This window comes from Natator depressus, chromosome 13 (genome assembly GCF_965152275.1).
Source record: "Natator depressus isolate rNatDep1 chromosome 13, rNatDep2.hap1, whole genome shotgun sequence".
In the NCBI taxonomy this organism is placed as follows: domain Eukaryota; kingdom Metazoa; phylum Chordata; order Testudines; family Cheloniidae; genus Natator; species Natator depressus.
The window spans coordinates 20,723,998-20,742,154 of NC_134246.1; the positions used below are offsets into that span (position 1 = coordinate 20,723,998).

The following is an 18,157-nucleotide window of genomic DNA, read 5'->3' on the forward strand; positions in this document are numbered from 1 at the left end:
GAATGAAGGCTTCACACAGAAGTCATTTTCTCTTAATGCACGTAGATAACAGAACATTTAAAGACAGCTGTAATACACCCCCACCCCAGATTCAAAGCCGTACGTGACAGGTTGGAAAGTGGCTTCAGCTAAGATTTCTTTTGGCTGAGGAGCAAGCGAGCGATGAGAATGAAATGAAGCAGCCAGAATGCCTGGGAAAGGCAAATTCCAGAAGAGCCCTTACTTCTAGGAAGAGCAACCCCCTTTTACCGCAGTGTTCTATACTTTGCCAACCTACTGCTCTGTTCTGCAGCAATCCTGCCGAAAGGAGAGAGGGAAAAGATTCAGAGGACAGTGAGGAGGAGATCAGCCCGGCTCCAGGAACTGGAGCAGATGAAAGAAAATGCAAAAAGTAAAACCAGGGCTTCCAATACCTTCAATAAAGACACAGGGGTGGGCCAAACATTACTGCTGCTACCTCTCCTGCGCTGCCCACACCAGGAGAGTGGCTTTGACTCAAAGTCTGTGTCAGATAGCCATTGCTCTGAGTATCTGACATAGGCTAACAACAAGGGTTATACTGGGGTGGCAGTAAGCCAACAAAAGATGCCTTTTAGCAGCTTATTCTCATATGAGAACCTGAAGAGAGGCCACCTCCACCGTTAGGTGGAAGTACTATTTTAAAGTTGGCATTTTGGTAAAAGCTCTTATTTGTCCCAACCAATGAAACTATATGGCTCAACATGGAGAGGCTGTTGAGAGGGGTAGGGAGTAAGCCATCCCCCATTTATCTGCTAACAGAAGCCCTGGTAGAGCTGAAACAGTCAGATAAGCTTCAATGAATCTCCTTTCCCTGATTCTCAAGATTTCTTAATATAGACACCAACAATTTCTGGTTTTACTTTTACCATTTATATTTATCGTCTTAGCAAGAAGCAAACTTCAGACTAACAACTGAAATACAGGAATGACAAAATACAGCTCCATCAGAAAAGAACTCTTGCTAGAGAACTCTATGCAAAGAAGGAGAGGGGAAATACCACATTGAGCATCCCGAGCATGGCTGGAAAATGCTGCTTTGAGAAGGGATTGAGCTCTGTTAATCTAGCTGATTATCTTTGCCCAGCTGCAGTATCTGAATACTGCTTATTTTTAAAGGCAATACATCAGTATAAAGTTACTGAAAATACTATTTTTCTCTCAGGTTTTATGGTTCAGATTGCTTTGTAAAAAAATGTGTGAACATGCATGTGCAAACTCCTTCCAGGGGACTATCAAGAGCAAGGTAAGAAAAGAGAACAAGTTTGACTAAAAACGTGTCAACGGGTAAGCCCAGCAGCCAGGCATCGCACTTGCAAGACAGGGATCAAAGCCTGACTCTTTAAATTAGACTCAAAGTGACAGCAGTTGAGTCTGGCAATTGAGGGGACTTGAGGCTCTGAGAAAGAAAATGGCTGAGATTCAGTCTGTAGTGATGCTGGGGTCAGGGAGCAACAACCTGAAGGCACCCTAAGTGCATGTGTGTTTGCAAGATGACTTTGCAGTAGCAAGGTATGCATGAGAAGGATCTACGGATACTCTGATTAGAGGGCCAAGGATACATCTACGGGGTCAGGGCAGCTAACTAAGCTTTAGATTTATGTTCTTATAAAGGTTTGCTTCCACTAGGAAGGTTTGTGCCGATGGATAAGCCACAGGGAAGAATGAAAGCAATTGTGCAGGCTAGGGACGGTCTTGCACAGGACATCAGGAATGTAGCTGGTTACATGCTCACATTCCCAACTTTCTTGAAAAGTGTGATTTTACAATAGTGGGGAAGGGAGGGAAATTCCACATGCACAGCAAGTTAGAACAGTGGTCTCATGGCTGATGACTTTTAAAGGCCAATCCAACAGGAGTCTTTCCAGTGGCTTTAATAGGAATTGAATCAACCCTATACCAGTACAGGAAGTCAAAGCAACATCCCCTTCACCACAAAAGCATTTACCCAGTAAGTGGAGCTGTGGAAGGTTGGAACTTCAGAGTACCCTTACAATGAAAGTTACTGTAAATGTTTGATGTAAAGCATCCACAGAGTTTAATACACCATGGAGTGAACACTCTTCAGAGCATGTGCTTTGTTGTAAGTACAGTTTTTCCAAGGAAAGCGTTATGGCCGAGACTTTCAAACCTGGATACCTCAGATCTCTAGGCTCCCAAGTCTGCATTTAGGCATCTAAATGAGCGGGCTGGCTCTCACAAGTGCTAAGCCACCAGCAGCTTCAGTGAAATCCATAGAATCATAAACGTATGGTGCCTGAAACAGTTCTCCAGCTGAGGTCTCACCAATGCTGAATAGAGCCATACAAATACCTCCCGTGTCTTACATACGACTCTCCTGTTAATACAATCCAGAATGATATTAGCCTTTTTTGCAACTGCATTACACTGTTGGCTCATATTCAATGTCACCCACTATAACCCCCAAATCCTTTTCTGCAGTTCTACCGCCTAGCCAGTTATTCCTCATTTTGTAGTTGTACATTTGATTTTTCCTTCCTAAATGAAGTATTCTGCACTTGTTTTACTGAATTTCATCTCGTTGATTTCAGACCAATTCTCTAATTTGTCAAGGTCATTTTGAATTCTAATCCTGCCCTCCTAAGTGCTTGTGGCTTGGTGTCATTCATAAAATTTTCTACACATACTGTCCACTCCATTATCCAAGTGATTAATGAAAATATTGAATAGTACCAGACACGAGAGAGACCCAACATGTGGGGCCCCACTAGACGCGGCCTCCCAGTTTGACAGCGAACCTTTGATCACTACTCTTTGAGTAGTCTCTCAATTAGTTTTGCACCCACCTTATATTTCATCTACACCACACTTCCCTAGTTTGTGTATGAGAATGTCATGTGGGACTGTGTCAAAAGCAATACTAAAAATCAAGATATACCGCGTCTACTGCTCCCCCCATCCACCAGGCCGGTAACCCTGTCCAAGAAGGAAATTAGGTTGGTTTGGCATGATTTGTTCCTGACAAATCCATGCCGGCTATTCCTTATAACCCTACTATCCGCCATGCTTACTGCTGGCTGTTCTGCACTTCTGAGAAACAGCCCATTCATTTAGGTGCCTTAATTTAGGCCCCAAGTTGAAAAGTCTTGGCCTATGAGGAAAACCCATGTTCTGTCAATGCCAAAGGAAAAGCACAAACTCCGTCTCAAAATTCAAAGTATTTGATCAATTCATTGAGCTGCTTTATAATCCACTCTCCTCAAAACCCTACAGCTGGTCATTCTCCAGTGACAGCCACCCCCACTGCAAGCAGCTAGACTACTTGCTAGTTAGCACTCCATCAGGTGTTTGTGCTGAAAATGGCCAGTGGAACATGGCAGAGCTGCCTGCTTCTAAATATGACAAGAACTGGAAACTAGTAACTTGGTGCTCAGCACTAGATCATCTGCTGATGTCAAATGCTGTCAACATGGCTGCCTTCCTTCCCCTGGCTTTTTGAAAACCAGACCCTACACAGTTACATCCACCTCCCTTCCTCTTACCTCTTTACTGCTTTCTGGGCCAACATTCTGTTGCCTGCCAGGAATGTGACACTGCCCAAGATGGCCAGGTACTTCAGAGTCTGGAACATGTTAAGTTGAGTCCAATAGACATACATGAGCCCCAACATGGCTATGAAGAGATAAGACAGAAAGTCTCATTTTAAAGCAAGACCCTGGTTAAAACTGCTCATGGCACTAGACTGTTTACAAGTAACACATTGTGCTGCCACCCCTAAGCCTTGGATTCCAGTCTCTCCCTGGCACCTTGGCCCAGGAGAACCAGAGAGCCTCTGCAGTCAATTCCATGGGAACAAGGGCCTTGTGCCATTGTGGGTGATGAAAGAGTAGCACTGGTGAGTTATGTCTAATTCTCTTCAAATGGAAGATTGGTGGATGCAATAAGAATGTTTGAGTGTGTTAGAGGAGGAGGATCTTCCACGGTTCTGTGAGGGACCAAAAAACAAATGAGAACTCAGAGCTCTCAGAGAAAACTAGGTCCCATCCATTCCTGACCAGGACAAGTTGGTCTACAGTGTGTGCGTGTGTGTATAAATAGACTCAGGAAGGAGTACAGGGAGATCCCATAGGCCTTCGTCCCCACTCCACTGCCACAAAAAAATTCCCCATCTACCAAAGGGTGAATACACAACAAAAATAGTGACCTCTGATATGAAGAGTGCTATTAAGTGTAGGTAAGTGGTGTGCAAGAGGAGCCCAGTATAATGACAGCTGTTATAAGCAGATGGACAAAACAAGTTTATCACCATATTAACAATTCTGAAAGGCAGAAAGAGGAAAACGAGAGAGAAATGTTATGCTATTAAGTCATTACAGTTAATAGGTTGTGAGTCCATTTATCATCAGAGTACTCATCTGTAAAGTCCATGTGGGAAGGAGGTCATACAAAGCAGAGAGCATCTGACACTTACCAGCATGTCCCAGGTGAAAGATAATGGTGCTGGGAGCGAAGCTGAAATTGGAGATGTTGGCACCAATCTTTATCCACTGAAAGAAAAAAATAAAACCCCAATCACAATGACTTTATTAGACACTAGGTTTTATTTGTCATCAGTTAACCACAAAGTTCTTCAATATGCCTTTTAAACTGGAGTTGCCTCAAATGCATCAATTAAAATGGCCAAGGCTGCAAAACCAACGTGTTTGTTACTGCTTGTCCACAGGAGGAAACAGCCTGGAGTAGTTGCTGTGGGAGAGCGACTGCAGAACCGCTATTCCACAATAGCTCCCCACACCGCACTAACAGTGTCTTTGTGTGGTGTAGCTTTAATTCACACCTGAGTTTATTTCACAACAGCTTCCTCGTGTAGACAAGCCCTTAAACAGTGGCCAACCCAAGATACCATCTCGCTTCTGCCAAGCTGTTAAGGCAGAAGACACTGCTCCTAGCTGCAATAACGAATCTGTTTCTGATTTCATGAAAGCAGCCAGTCAGTTAGTATTTCTTTAAGAGTTAGATACCAGCTATCTTGGAGTCTGCAGGATCTCACAAGTATTTTGCTAAACAAAGCCTCCAAACCCATCCTTCCCTCAGAAGAATCTGATGTGCCTTGAATTCATATGAATAAAACTGGTAAAAGTGAACATGATGTTCTGTTACTGAACCCAGGATGAAACTAGCTACAGTTCTAGAAGAAATAAAAGGTTATGAATGACCATGTAATAATGTCAGTTTGAAGGGAGTAGAAGAGACGATGAAAAGGAGAATCATCACTGAGGGGGTGTTGGGTAAGTCATCAACAAGTGCACCATGGATTCTGAAGGTAACTGGACACGGCTCTATCTGATTGCCCCCCAGCCTTCAGAAGAGGAGAGGTTGCATTTGGAACACACTATGAGGTAAGGGTGAGGGTTCAAAGAGGAGCCATATGTTTTTCCCACCAAATCAGGTATAATTTAACTTGATGAGCAGAGAGATTGTAAAGTATACTAAGCAAGTTCTAAAGTGGTGTTTAATTGATGACAGGTGCTTGGCTGATGCTGTACATTTCAGCTCCAGTAACAGGGACTCAAATGCTGATTAGGTCCACAAGTGGGAGTCAATCTGGTGGTCTCTCAGCCAAGTCCTTTAGCATGTGAGTCCACATCACAAAAAATTGCCATGCAGTTTGGTATGACTGTCTTTGTTCTAGAAGAATCTAAACCTGGAACAGCAGGGGCAACTGAGGTCAGAACTGAGAATGTCAGCAGAGCCATGTGGGAGAAGCTTAAACTGCACAATGCCTCATTCTAATCAGTGCTATTAGTTTTCTAACTGGAGCATAAACAATTTAGGGACAGGAAATTAGAACTGACAAGCTAGTCCAACCCTTTGCACGTAGATTGGGACCAGAGTAGCTCCATTAATTTGCTTGTAACATCCCATTTCCATAATGCCCTGCCTTGTTAACGTCAGGCTCCTCCTAAGGACTGGAGAGAAGCTATATCAGTCAACAAGTAATGCTAGTGAGTGAGGCAAGAATTCCTCTAGTCACCTGATAGCCTCTCACTTGATGCCTGGGAATCAAAACTGCACTTCTACCGAGGCCAAGGGGCTTTATTACATTTTCTTTAACCTGTTCAGTGCCTTAAGATGATTTGCTGGGAGTCCAGCATAGAATGAAACAGAACCAGAGAGTTATCTGAGTTAGAAGGGACCGCTAGAAAGACACTGCTCTTCCCTCTGTATCACAGCAAGACTGGCTTAATTACTCCTAACCAGAGAATAGGTAAGAGGTGTGGCTGAAGTTGTTTTCTGTGCTAGTTTTGGGTTGTGGGCAGAAGAGAAATTCTATATGGAATCTATTCAACTTACCAGAATTAAGAGCAAAAACAGCGGGGAGAGGATCAAGGCTGTGAATGTATTGGATACCACTGTAGGAGGCCTCTTTTCAGGTTCCCTGAACAGGTGCTGTAGAGAGAAGTCCCTTTAGAAGCACTTCACAAGAATAGCTTTCACCTCAACAGTTTCTGTCCTGGTCACAGGTCCCACATACTAATTTTGATTGGGGTGGCCCCTTTAAGTATCAAAGGCCCAGTCCATGTCTTTCTTGTGAAAGTGTCTCCCTCCTCCAAAACGTAATCCCTTGCTTTCTTGCAGTGTCAATTTTCCCTTGTAGTCTGTAAAACAGGGAATCTCTGGCTACTCAGCATGCATCATGGATGCTACTCCATGAGCTGACCTGAAGGGAGAGTGTGAGAGAGAGAGAGAGAGATCGATCTTTAGGAGCTGGAAGCTTTCGTTGGTCTCCATTTGATGAAGCATAGAAAGTGTGATCTCTAACAAAACTGTGTGTTCTCATTGCTCAGATCTGGATCTCCTCAATGATGGCACAATATTTTGTTGCCACACCACTGGGACACAGAGCTTATTTCTGCCTACTGATAAGTAATGCAAGCCCAAACTCCCTATCCACCAAGAAGTTATTTTTGTTTTCCTCCAATGGGCATCACTAACATGGTGAAGATGCTCTCATATGGAAGGCTACTTTTTAAGACTGTCACTGATAAGGGTAAAAGTGAAACTGGGTATCAAAAATAGAATTCATTCCCATCTTTTGAGCTGTACCTGGATTTCTGGCTTGGGAATGAAAAGCTTCTTTGATTGGACTGTGGATGGAGTCTCTTCCTCTGGGAATTTGATAACAACATCAGCCTGAAATGGAATTGAACAAACTTACAAAGCCATGACCCTGGTGTATGATCTATAAAGACTATTACACCCCCCTTTACACACCCTCCCGAGACAGATTCCCCAACATAATGAAAGCATTAAAGACGACTAAGAAATTCAGCCACACTACAACGAACAACTCACCACACAGACCTACTGAATTGCATTTTAAACTGACATCTTTTCTGAACAGGGAAGGGAATGCCCTTCATTTAGCACTATACAGCTGGATATGTTCATATCCCAGCTGGTACACACAAGTTACTTCCAGGGAAAGCTTGCCTCTGAGTCTATTCCCAGTCAGTACAAGACTGATCTCAGAGAGCTTGTTCCATGGCTGCTCAACCATGACACACAGAGCTGAAAAGTCATTCTAGTCTTGCTTTTGCACTGATTCTATATATATATATATATACACACACATATATATATATACACACACATATATATATATATACACATACACACACACACACACACACACACACTATATTTTTTAAAACCAAGAGTCTACATATGCCATCAAAGGAAGCAAGATCAGCCACACAAAACTACAGCGTTTGTCTCTTTATTCTTCTAGGCTTCTATTATTGCGTCTCGCTACACTGTCAGTGATCCCACAACCATGTCACTGCACAGTCGGCAACATACCACATTCCACAGGATTGGATTTTCCAGAGTGGCATCTCCAATTATCAAGTAAAGGGTGTAGGTACCAGAGGCAGAATCAAACTCTGTCTTTCTCTCAGCAGTGTCCAGTTCAAACTTGTACACATTCTTGCTGTCTGGTTCTGCGACAAACACCACCTCCTGCCCAGTCTTTGGGTTGTGAAGACGGACAAATGTCTGAGAAGGAAAGTGATAATGGCTTAATACTTAGAGAGAGATTTTCATCACAGGAACAAATCTTGGTTTTGACGCAAATGAGGCAGGCAAGTATTCATATTTTACAGATGGGGAAACTGAGGCACATGGTAGCAAGTGATTTGCCTAAAGTTAGTGACTCAGTGGCAGAGCTAGAAATAGAATTCAGGAGTCCTGACTACTGGCACCCTACTGAATCGCTTCAGCACAATCCTTCCCAATGTAGCCACACTCTAATACAGGAACCAGAGCAGTCCACAAAGTCTCTTGGGTGCCAGGCATTTCCTGCTGTGGCTGCAATTAGCTCTACGTGCAATGTTTTGCTATCGACACATGCCTGGTCTATGGACCACGAGGTTGCCACATCGAATGCAACCCTTAGGCATCTGAGTTTCAGGGAACATTCTGTGTCCAAGGTAGAAATGCACTTTTACAGCACAGGATGAAGCTTCCTCCTCTCTGTATTTGTTTCTCTAAATAAGCCATGAAGTAAAGCTTAGCAGAGGCTTATTTAAAATGAAACAAAATAAGTGAACTAGATTCACTGTGTTCAGATCCAATCTTATTTCCCTCCCTTTTGGGTGCACAAAGTATTTATCTACAATTTTCCCATCACAATTTGTTTCAAACACAGACAACAGGATGGTTTTCAAAGCCTAAGAAAGCTTTTCAAAGAGCAGCTGCTGCCTAAGATGCCTCAAGAGGCAGCATCCAGATGACAGGATAACTACATAAATTCATTCTGACCTGGTGAGGGATGAGCTCAGCTCCACTGTTCACATCCACCAGCTGGAAGGACAAGGCAAAATTCTGATGGCTATCAGCTGTGAATGATCCTTTGGCTTTGGCTGGATAAGCTACCCTAGGGAGGAGGCGGCGGAATAAAAAAATGATTAGAGATGATTTTCCAACAGAGGGTTTGGAGTGACTGACATGCAAGTCTGGCTAACAGTGTCACGATTTACTCATGGGGGACTTACTGCAGATTACTTGATAAAACAGACCATCAGTTCAGAGAATTAAAATGGCTCTCTGTTCCATCACTACCCTCCCACAAAACTGAGGGGGAAAAAGTAATGATTTAACATGATTTATTTCTGCAAGCTATTTGTATGGTGTGTATTTTAAGGGGAAAAATATTGGATTTAAAGAAACCCCACAAAAAATGACTTATAGTTAGAGCTGTGCAAATAATGGCTTTCTTGGTTTGCTGGCAGTTCAAAAAAACCAACAACCCTGAAAGCTAAATTTCCAGAAAAGTGAAAAGTAAAAAAAAATTTGGTTTGGGTCGAACGAAACTATTTGTTTGACCAGAAACAAAATGTTTCGTTTGCATTTTAAAAATATAAAATTGAAGAAAAATTCAAAATGAAAATTTACCACCCCCAACTCAAACATTTTGTTTTGAAAATGCCAAAACAAGAGGTTTTAACTTTCAGAATTTTTTGGCTGAAACAATTTGGCAAAACATTTCAGAGTCGCTGAATCTGCATTTTTCCCTGAAAATAAAGTTTCAGCTGACAAGTTTCACCCAGCTCTATTTGCAGTAGCATGACCCTACACCACACATTCGTCTCAGAGGTTCCTCTAGATGAAATCTGCCAATACCACGAGCACTTAAGCCATTATTTTAACTAGTTATATCTGCTAACTTGAGCACTGTCAATATGAAATAGCTGCATAGAAATAACTGAGGGCTTGTCTAGTTTCTGTCACCACTTTCTTCAGTTAAAAAAAAGCCACTTCCCCCCAATGAGCTCTCAAGGATTTGTGAGTTGAAAGGAGAAGGCACAGATACACTTCTGATGATGTTTAGATACAAAAGACTACTTGAGCTTCCATAGCGGAAGATTAGGAGGTACTGAGCAGCGGCCTCGGCTCAATATTGTCATTTACCAGTGCATCTCACACACTATTGCCTTACCTTGTGGTTTTTGGTGCAATGCTTTGATCCTTATCCACAGTAGAAAGATCCACATTTGTAATGCCAACTTCTGTGGAGACCTTTACTTTCAACTGCAGCCAAGCATAATAGGGAAATTAACAGTACACGTACACACACAGTTCATGCCAGCGTTTTCCTTTATAAGTCTAGAAATCCCCCTTACTCCCAGATGCCTAAGAGGTAATCGAGAACAGGTTAGAAATACCCCCTTTGCCAGAATTTGGGGGTGGGGTAGAGAGGAAAGAAGGGCAGAAACAAATCTGACCAGGACTGATCATTCATTAAGAATATACTCCCATACCAACCCCCGCACCCATGCGCCAACAATCCAGACCTCACACTGAGATCAGTAAAGTACAGCTTGTCTATTATGGTCAGGTGGTTACTTGACCCTTTTTAGATAACAGTACCCCTCTTCAAAGGGCAGGATAGGAAGATGGTTCAAGCAACTAGATCCCGCTATAAGTTTTTTAAAATTAATGGAAACTATGTATGTTACTCTGCTCGCAGTTTTTAAAAATACATTTCTACCTTTCTCAGTTCCTATTAATATCTAGCCAACAAGTCTGACAGTAACCTGCTATACTTTTCTTGCCTTAGACCTCTGGTAGGTCTTTCTGCACAATCTCTTACCACCAGGCAAAGCCAAAGGACTCAGAAATGCAACTGGCCTCTACTTCAATTTAGCAAATTCTCCTTTATGATTAAAGTCAAGTTATTATTTGTACTGCCGTGGTCCCAAGGAGCCCCAGTCACCGACCAGGACCCTGCTGTGCTAGGTGCTGTACAAATAGAACAGCCCCTGCCCCAAGAGTTGACAATCCAAGTAATCAAACAAATCAAGTGGGATTTACTTCCAGCTTCCTCCCAATCATAAATAGTTGCTACAGAGTAGAGCTTTTAATTAGCACATTTGTTCTCCTCACATAAGAATGGCCACACTGGGTCAGAGCTCTGGTCCATCTAGCCCAGTATCCTGTCTTCCAACAGTGGCCAATACAAAGTGCTTCAGAGGGAATGAACAGAACAGGCAAATCATTGAGTGATCCATCCCCTGTCGTCCAGTCCTAGCTCCTGGCAGTCACAGGCTAGGGACACTCAGAGTGTGGAGTTGCATCCCTGACCATGTTGGCTAATAGCCGTTGATGGACTTATCCTCCATGAACTTCTAGAATTCTTTTTTGAACCCTGTTATAATTTTGGCCTTCACATCATCTTATAAAAGCATTCCTTGGAGAGTTAAAAATCTGTTCATTGCCAAGATGATTTCCCATCATGTACTACAGTTTGTTACTGTACGGTTGCTTATGAGCGCCAGACCCTGCTACACAAGCGAATTTTTTTACATAAAGAACTTTATTTGCACTGTTCAAAGTGAAAAAAAGGTAGGTCAGATTTTGGCTCTGCCAATCTTGACTCTGTTTCTTTACAGCTGAGAATTAGAGATTTCAACAGGAATGTTACCCATAAGATTTCTCCTTGTTAGTGGATCCTGCCCCAAACTAGCCAGAGAACAGAACTTCATATTGGTTCTAGGACAGGAACAAAGGAAGTGAGAATCTGATCCACTTCCAGTTTTAAAGGCAACTGAGAGCACCTCAGTGCTCTTCTGTAAATTTCCCTTTACTGACTATTACACACAAGCCCATCTGACAAATATTTTAATGCCAGGAAATGCAGTCTTTCCACATGGAGTAATAACCCTGCAGTTTAGCTCATTACAGTCAAAAACTACTGTGCATTAGGGACAATTAATGGTAATGACAGCCTCCGAACACACAGCTCCCCCGCAGCCCTCCCTGCTAACAATGAGTCTTATTATTAGGAGACGATCACACAAAGCCATGGGCATTAATGCATTCCCCCTGGCGCCACATGCCTCTAGAGAGTTTAAGCGAGACCATCAATCCCTTCCTGACACTCTAAGTGCGATTATTACTACAATTACAATGCCAATTTGATATGCATGGCAGAGGCCAGCACTTGTAAATAAGTGTCTTCCTCCCCGCCACTCTGTGCCGACTGAACGGTAAGATTTTAAATGCTAATTTTTTCATTAGCAGCAACTGAGGGCAAAAAGTTAACCCCCCAGAATACACATCACCACTTGAGGAGAGTGACAATTGTTCCCAACTGTCACCACTGCAGTGACTTTGTGAATGGAACGTTCTCCCTGGAGCAAATCTGGGGAAAAAGTAGAATCCCAAACATTTATTCACAACTACATTTCCTTGAACAACAGGTAGTGGGCGACTGTTTCTACTAGCAGAGGTGTGTTTGAACAAGCGCTTTTTAATTTGCACCCACAACTTGACTCTCTCAGTCTTGCTCTGACATGAACCGAACATCAATGTCTCCCTCTTTTCAAGATGGAAGGAACATAAGTTTGACTGTAGATGTAGAGTACATACAAAGACAAAAAAAGATCAACTACTTAATTTTCAAGTTATATAAGGAACTGTGTAACATGGCTCTAACCACACCCTGAAGTTTATGGGCTCAAATTCTGAACAGCTTGGAGAACCAACATTTCTAGTGAGTTTTTCCCTTACTTCATACTAACAGATGTTATGCAAACAGTTGCTTTACATTGCCAACGTTACTAATCTTTGCTCTGTATCTGATGTACAAATATTACCTATTAAGTGATTAATAATCAGTGAAATAACTAATTGATCCCCTTCCTTGCCCCCTCCAGATCTAGTTTCTGATCCTGAGGCAAAGCCATAACAATAATAATACCCAACTCTTAGACCGTACTTTGCATCAGTAGATCTCCAGGCTCTTTATGCCCATTTTACACAAAGGGAAACAAACAGGTGAAGCGACTTGCCCCAAGGTCACAGAGCAGGCCAGTGGCAGAGGAATTCACACCCCTCCGCCCCCAGTTTCCTGACTCTGAGCCCCATGCTCAACCCCCTTAGGCTAAATCAAAGTCTGTTGCTTTGCAGAAGATTGTGATGGCACACATTCAATACAATGGGACAGATCTTCATATGGTCTAAATGAAAAGTAGTTCCATTGAATAAACACTTCACAATTAGACAGCAATCAAAACACACGCACCTCAACTTTGTTTGCAATTAATCGACTGTCACCACCAACGCTGATGGAGAAATCATAATATCCACTGGCAGGTTTGACATTCATGAAGTTCAGCTCAAAGATGTCTCTGTGACAACAAGAGCAGAGATATAAAGAACAGAAAACACATGCTCTACAATACCCATATGGGAAACTTGTGCAACTATACAGATGTGAAAGACTCCAAAGAGCAAGGTATACTAGATTTTCCTCTACTACAGCTTACAAGTATCTGAGAGAAGCAGCATATAAAAATTGAAAAATATTAGCATAAATACAGCATTTCTGGGTGAGAAGAGACTTTCACCCTTCCAAAAATAAAGATATCTTCTACATTTAAGTCTGATATTTTCTAGGTACACTACATTGTAGTTTTATTACAGCATTTTTTCTTGTAGGCAAAGACGTACGAGATGCTCTATCTACAGCAACTGCAATGGTTAACGGTCATGAGCAGAGGAACAGTAAGTTTATAACAGAGTGGATGTACACAGTAAAATGGAGGTCAGGAATGATCATTTCTTTTGAAGGTGGGGCAACTTCATCTCACCCTCACAAACCCTTGCTGGATCAGTCTGAATGGATAGATTATGGCAGTAACCCCAAACGTGGTTGTTTAGATCACCATATGTGGCTCTCATTAAGTTCACATCCCAGGTGCAAGTCTGATGTCAGAGCAAACAGTTAGGATAAGCATATACCACACTACCCAAAATAAGTAAGGCAGTACTAAGCAGACAGCTCAGTATTGCCAAAATCATTCTTCATCCATCCAAGGAGTTAGGGAAAGAGGAGAAGCACCATATGTTCCCTCCCAGCAGTTAGAAATATTGTTGGGAGGGGAGAATTGCACCAGTGGGGAAATGACATGTGGCAATGATTCAGTATCATTACTAAAGAGCACTCTAAAAGTCACTACGCTCACCAATAAATCATTATTGTGCCTTGAGTATTCCATCATTTAAGAAGCGTTTCTTTATGAGAGGCAGAGAAGAGGGGAAAAAAATCCACTATTATTATAATAGAGGTTGCTCCTTTATGTCAAACAGCAGAAACAGGTTTGTTCCTTACCCTGAAATGGCAAACGGCATCTGGTGAAGGACAGTGGCTTTGGTAGAAGCAGACTTGGCATGGTCTAGCTTCACAGCTGCTTGAGTCAGTGGCTGTGACATGACATTGGTCACTTGCAGCTGGAGAGAGAAAAAGTGATTAGTAAGATTCACATTTCTGGGAAGGCTACCACTCAGGGAGCTAATTCTTGGAAGACGGAGAAGCATCCAAAGACAACTCACTTGTAGGAATCCCCTGCCCTCTACTACTATTCCCCATGATTTGATTGACAAACATGTCAAGTTTGAAACACAGCATCCTCAATCTACTGAGTTCCTTATGATGCCTTCATATCGTGATCAGAAACATTATTAATTCTCCTAATAAAAGCAATTATACTGAACACTGTGGTGCTTTTTGTAGTAGTGTCTCTGCTTAGTCCCCAGTACACAGGGGTCCATAAGACTCATTTCACATAGGTACTAAATGTGGATTTTAGGAATTAAGTATGCACCTGAGCCCTGGTGCCAGAAGCGAAAGGAGTTATCCAATGCACTAAGGCTTCCCATCCCTGTAACACTGCACATTGAGCCAAGAAGATTACGGACAAATGCAAGTCTAGGAGCTCACCCTGAGAATGGGTTGATGATGAGACACAGCTGCTGGCCCATCAGGGACGACGATGATGGGCAAGTGGTAGCGGTTCTGGGATAAAGAACCTGCAGCACAAGCCACGCTGAAGGCCTCAGAGAGTGTCTCAAAGTTCTTCTTGCTAAAAATTGCATTCATCAACTGGATTATCTGATCCTGAAACAAAGAGGAACCAATCGTGTCAGCCAAACATGGGGGGTGGCGGGTAAGGAAGGAGAGGGAGGGCCACTTTCCCCAACATTTGAGAAGGGCCCAGCCTAACAAAGTGCTAAAAACCTCCTTGTGCAGGAATAGAAGCTTTGATTTATACGCCGGTGATTTTACCTTAGATCTCTCTGCAGATATGATTGGCAAAACAGTCTCATTCAAATACAAACACAGTACCCAACAGCCACAAGATTGATGTTTCTTTTATTTTAAATTCATTTTGTTTAAACTCTTATTAGGTCAGCCCTGTAACAATGGAAGGTTAGTTACCTATACTTCAACTGGGTTGAACCTTAGGATTCTTGTTCTTGGGTCTAGAGTTCCCAGCACAAGACACGAGGGTGAAGCCCGAATTAATAAAGAATCTTTAGAATTCCTATTTGTTTCAAAATATAAGGCTACCCCTTGATATAAGCACAGGCATTGGGGTCAACTTTGGATATGAAAATGGCATTGTACTCAAAGCCAATAAGAGGCCTGAATATACACCTCACGTCCCAGAGAGTCCGTCCAATATCCGAGGAACGTATACAGTTCGTTTATCATTACAAAACCGGACCAAAACCACCCGCCACAGTCTCCTCCTAAACAATCTCCTTTTAGTTTTCTCAAACACATTTAAAGTTCCTCTAGTTGCTCAGTTTCCACTGTGTTCATATCTACTCATGTCTCATTTTTCTCATATTTGCACCTACTGATGGTCAGTGGACATGAGACCCCAATTGAAGGCACCCAGATGGAAGCATCAGATCCTCTATTACGTGCCAATCTCACCAAGTGCTCTTCTCCAGAACAGAGCATCTTGAGGGATCGGGGACTTAATCGTCAACAGATGCACTGGTTTAACACCATGAAAACCGTAAGGGGAGTTGTTTTAAATATTATAAACCCGCTAAACTTTAAAATAACTCGGGTGGCTTTCTGAAAAAGAGGTCTTTTCCCCATTCAGTTAAAGTCATCCAACAAAAGAGCTCCTGACAGTCTGATTTAGAATCAACGCTAAACAATTTTCTCTAATTGGACCAATTTATTTTCTTCTGTCTTGGGACTCTGACAGTCTGAAATGTGCGACTGTGTTCACCAGAATCTAAGTGTCAAAAGCGACATCCAAATTACTCCAGCATCAAGTCTGCTTGGCAGCAGCATGAAAAAGGGCCAAGAATGAACTCAGATTCCGTACACAGGCGTCATGCTCAACCCCCTCCATTGCTGCTATTACCTGAATGATGCACCAAGTGGCTCAGCATAGCTTCTTTTTTGAGGTCCTTACATAAAGCAGGTTATAATAGTACACTGAGGTTCAGTGAACTGTACCCTAAAAGACACTAAGTAAATGATCCTGCAGAGGGCTCGCAATAATGATTTCTATTAGGGCTGTCGATTAATTGCAGTTAACTCACGCGATTAACTAAAAAAAAAATTAATCGCGATGAATTGCACTGTTAAACAACAGAATTCCAACTGAAATTTATTCACTATTTTTGGATGTTTTTCTACATTTTCAAATATATTGACTTCAATTACAACACAGAATACAAAGTGTACAGTGCTCACTTTATATTATTTTTTATTACAAATATTTGCACTGTAAAAATGATAAACAAAATAAACAGTATTTTTCAATTCACCTCATACAAATACTGTAGTGCAATCTCTATCGTGAAAGTGTAACTTACGATGTAGATATTTTTTGTTACATAACTGCACTCAAAAACAAAACCCTTTTACACTTTAGAGCCTACAAGTCCACTCAGTCCTACTTCTTGTTCAGCCAACTGCTAAGACAAACAAGTTTGTTTACATTTACAGGAGATAATGCTGCCGGCTTCTTATTTACAATGTCTCCTGCAAGTGAGAACAGACGTTCGGAAGGCACTTTTGTAGCCAGCATTGCAAGGTATGTACATGCCAGATATGCTAAACATTTGTATGCACCCTCATGCTTTGGCCACCATTCCAGAGGACATGCATGCTTCCATGCTGATGACGTTCATTCTGCCATCTATTTCTTTTTATAGCAGTCTCGGATGATGACCCAGCACACGTACATTTTAAGAACACTTTCACTGCAGATCTGACAAAATGCAAAGAAGGTACCAATATGAGATTTCTAAGGATATATACAGCACTCGACCCCGGGTTTAAGAACCTGAAGTGCCTTCCAAAATCTGAGAGGGATGAGATCTGATCTGAGAGGGATCTGGAGCATGCTTTCAGATGTCTTAAAAGAGCAACACTCTGAGGCGGAAACTACAGAATCCGAATCACCAAAAAAGAAAATCAATCTTCTGCTGGTGGCACCTGACTCAGAAGATGAAAATGAACATGTGTCAGTCTGTGAATCGTTACCATTGTGAATCGTTATAGAGCAGAACCTGTCATCAGCATGGACGCACGTCCTCTGGAATGGTGGTTGAAACATGAAGTGACATATGAATCTTTAGCACATCTGGCATGTAAATATCTTGCGCCGCCACCTATGACAGTGCCATGCAAACGCCTATTCTCACTTTCAGGTGACATTGTAAATAAGAAGCGGGCAGCATTATCTCCTGCAAATGTAAACTAACTTGTGTGTCTTAGTGATTGGCTGAACAAGAAGTAGGATTGAGTGGACTTGTAGGCGCTAAAGTTTTAGATTGTTTTGTTTTTGAATGCAGGTTTTTTTGTACATAATTCTATATTTATAAGTTCAACTTTCATGATAGAGATTGCATTACAGTACTTGTAATGGGGGAACTGAAAAATACGATTTCTTTTGTTTTTTTACAGAGCAAATATTTGTAATGAAAAATAAATATGAAGTGAGCACTGTACACTTTGTATTCAGTGCTGTAATTGAAATCAATATATTTGAAAATGTAGAAAACATTTTTTAATCGCAATTAATGTTTTTTAATCACTTGACAGCCCTAATTTCTATCTACTCTGGCTATGTACATATTTCTGTTCTGCCTACTGATGCTCATAGTGTCGGAGAACCAAACTTTTGTGCTTAGATTCATGTCTTAAGAGTATGTTATTGGAAGACTACTTCCCTCCCGGGTATATTTCTCTGTAGAAATCAGGTACACCTCTACATTTAAGGAGTCACAAACTAAGGTGTTTGGTTTCAGAGTGCTATATGAAATGTGAAATATAGGAAACAGCCGCCAAAACACTGGG

At 41.9% G+C, this 18,157-nt stretch overlaps 1 protein-coding gene across 3 annotated transcripts in view; it reads right to left on the reverse strand.

The window, feature by feature from the left end:
• Nucleotides 1–18,157, reverse strand: part of RPN2 (ribophorin II) — a 32,645-nt gene that overhangs the window by 2,580 nt on the left and 11,908 nt on the right. For 2 of the 3 annotated variants that reach the window (XM_074970197.1, XM_074970196.1), the window contains exons 7-17: nt 14,765–14,941; nt 14,156–14,274; nt 13,067–13,172; nt 9,980–10,071; nt 8,803–8,917; nt 7,843–8,037; nt 7,087–7,173; nt 6,334–6,429; nt 4,451–4,526; nt 3,522–3,651; nt 224–297 (exon numbers count right to left, since the gene is read on the reverse strand). In XM_074970197.1, the coding sequence (XP_074826298.1) occupies nt 246–297; nt 3,522–3,651; nt 4,451–4,526; nt 6,334–6,429; nt 7,087–7,173; nt 7,843–8,037; nt 8,803–8,917; nt 9,980–10,071; nt 13,067–13,172; nt 14,156–14,274; nt 14,765–14,941 (1,245 nt within the window). In that variant the 3' untranslated portion in view covers nt 224–245. The remainder of the gene's footprint in view (nt 1–223; nt 298–3,521; nt 3,652–4,450; nt 4,527–6,333; nt 6,430–7,086; nt 7,174–7,842; nt 8,038–8,802; nt 8,918–9,979; nt 10,072–13,066; nt 13,173–14,155; nt 14,275–14,764; nt 14,942–18,157) is intronic. The other variant, XM_074970199.1, reaches the window with a different exon arrangement.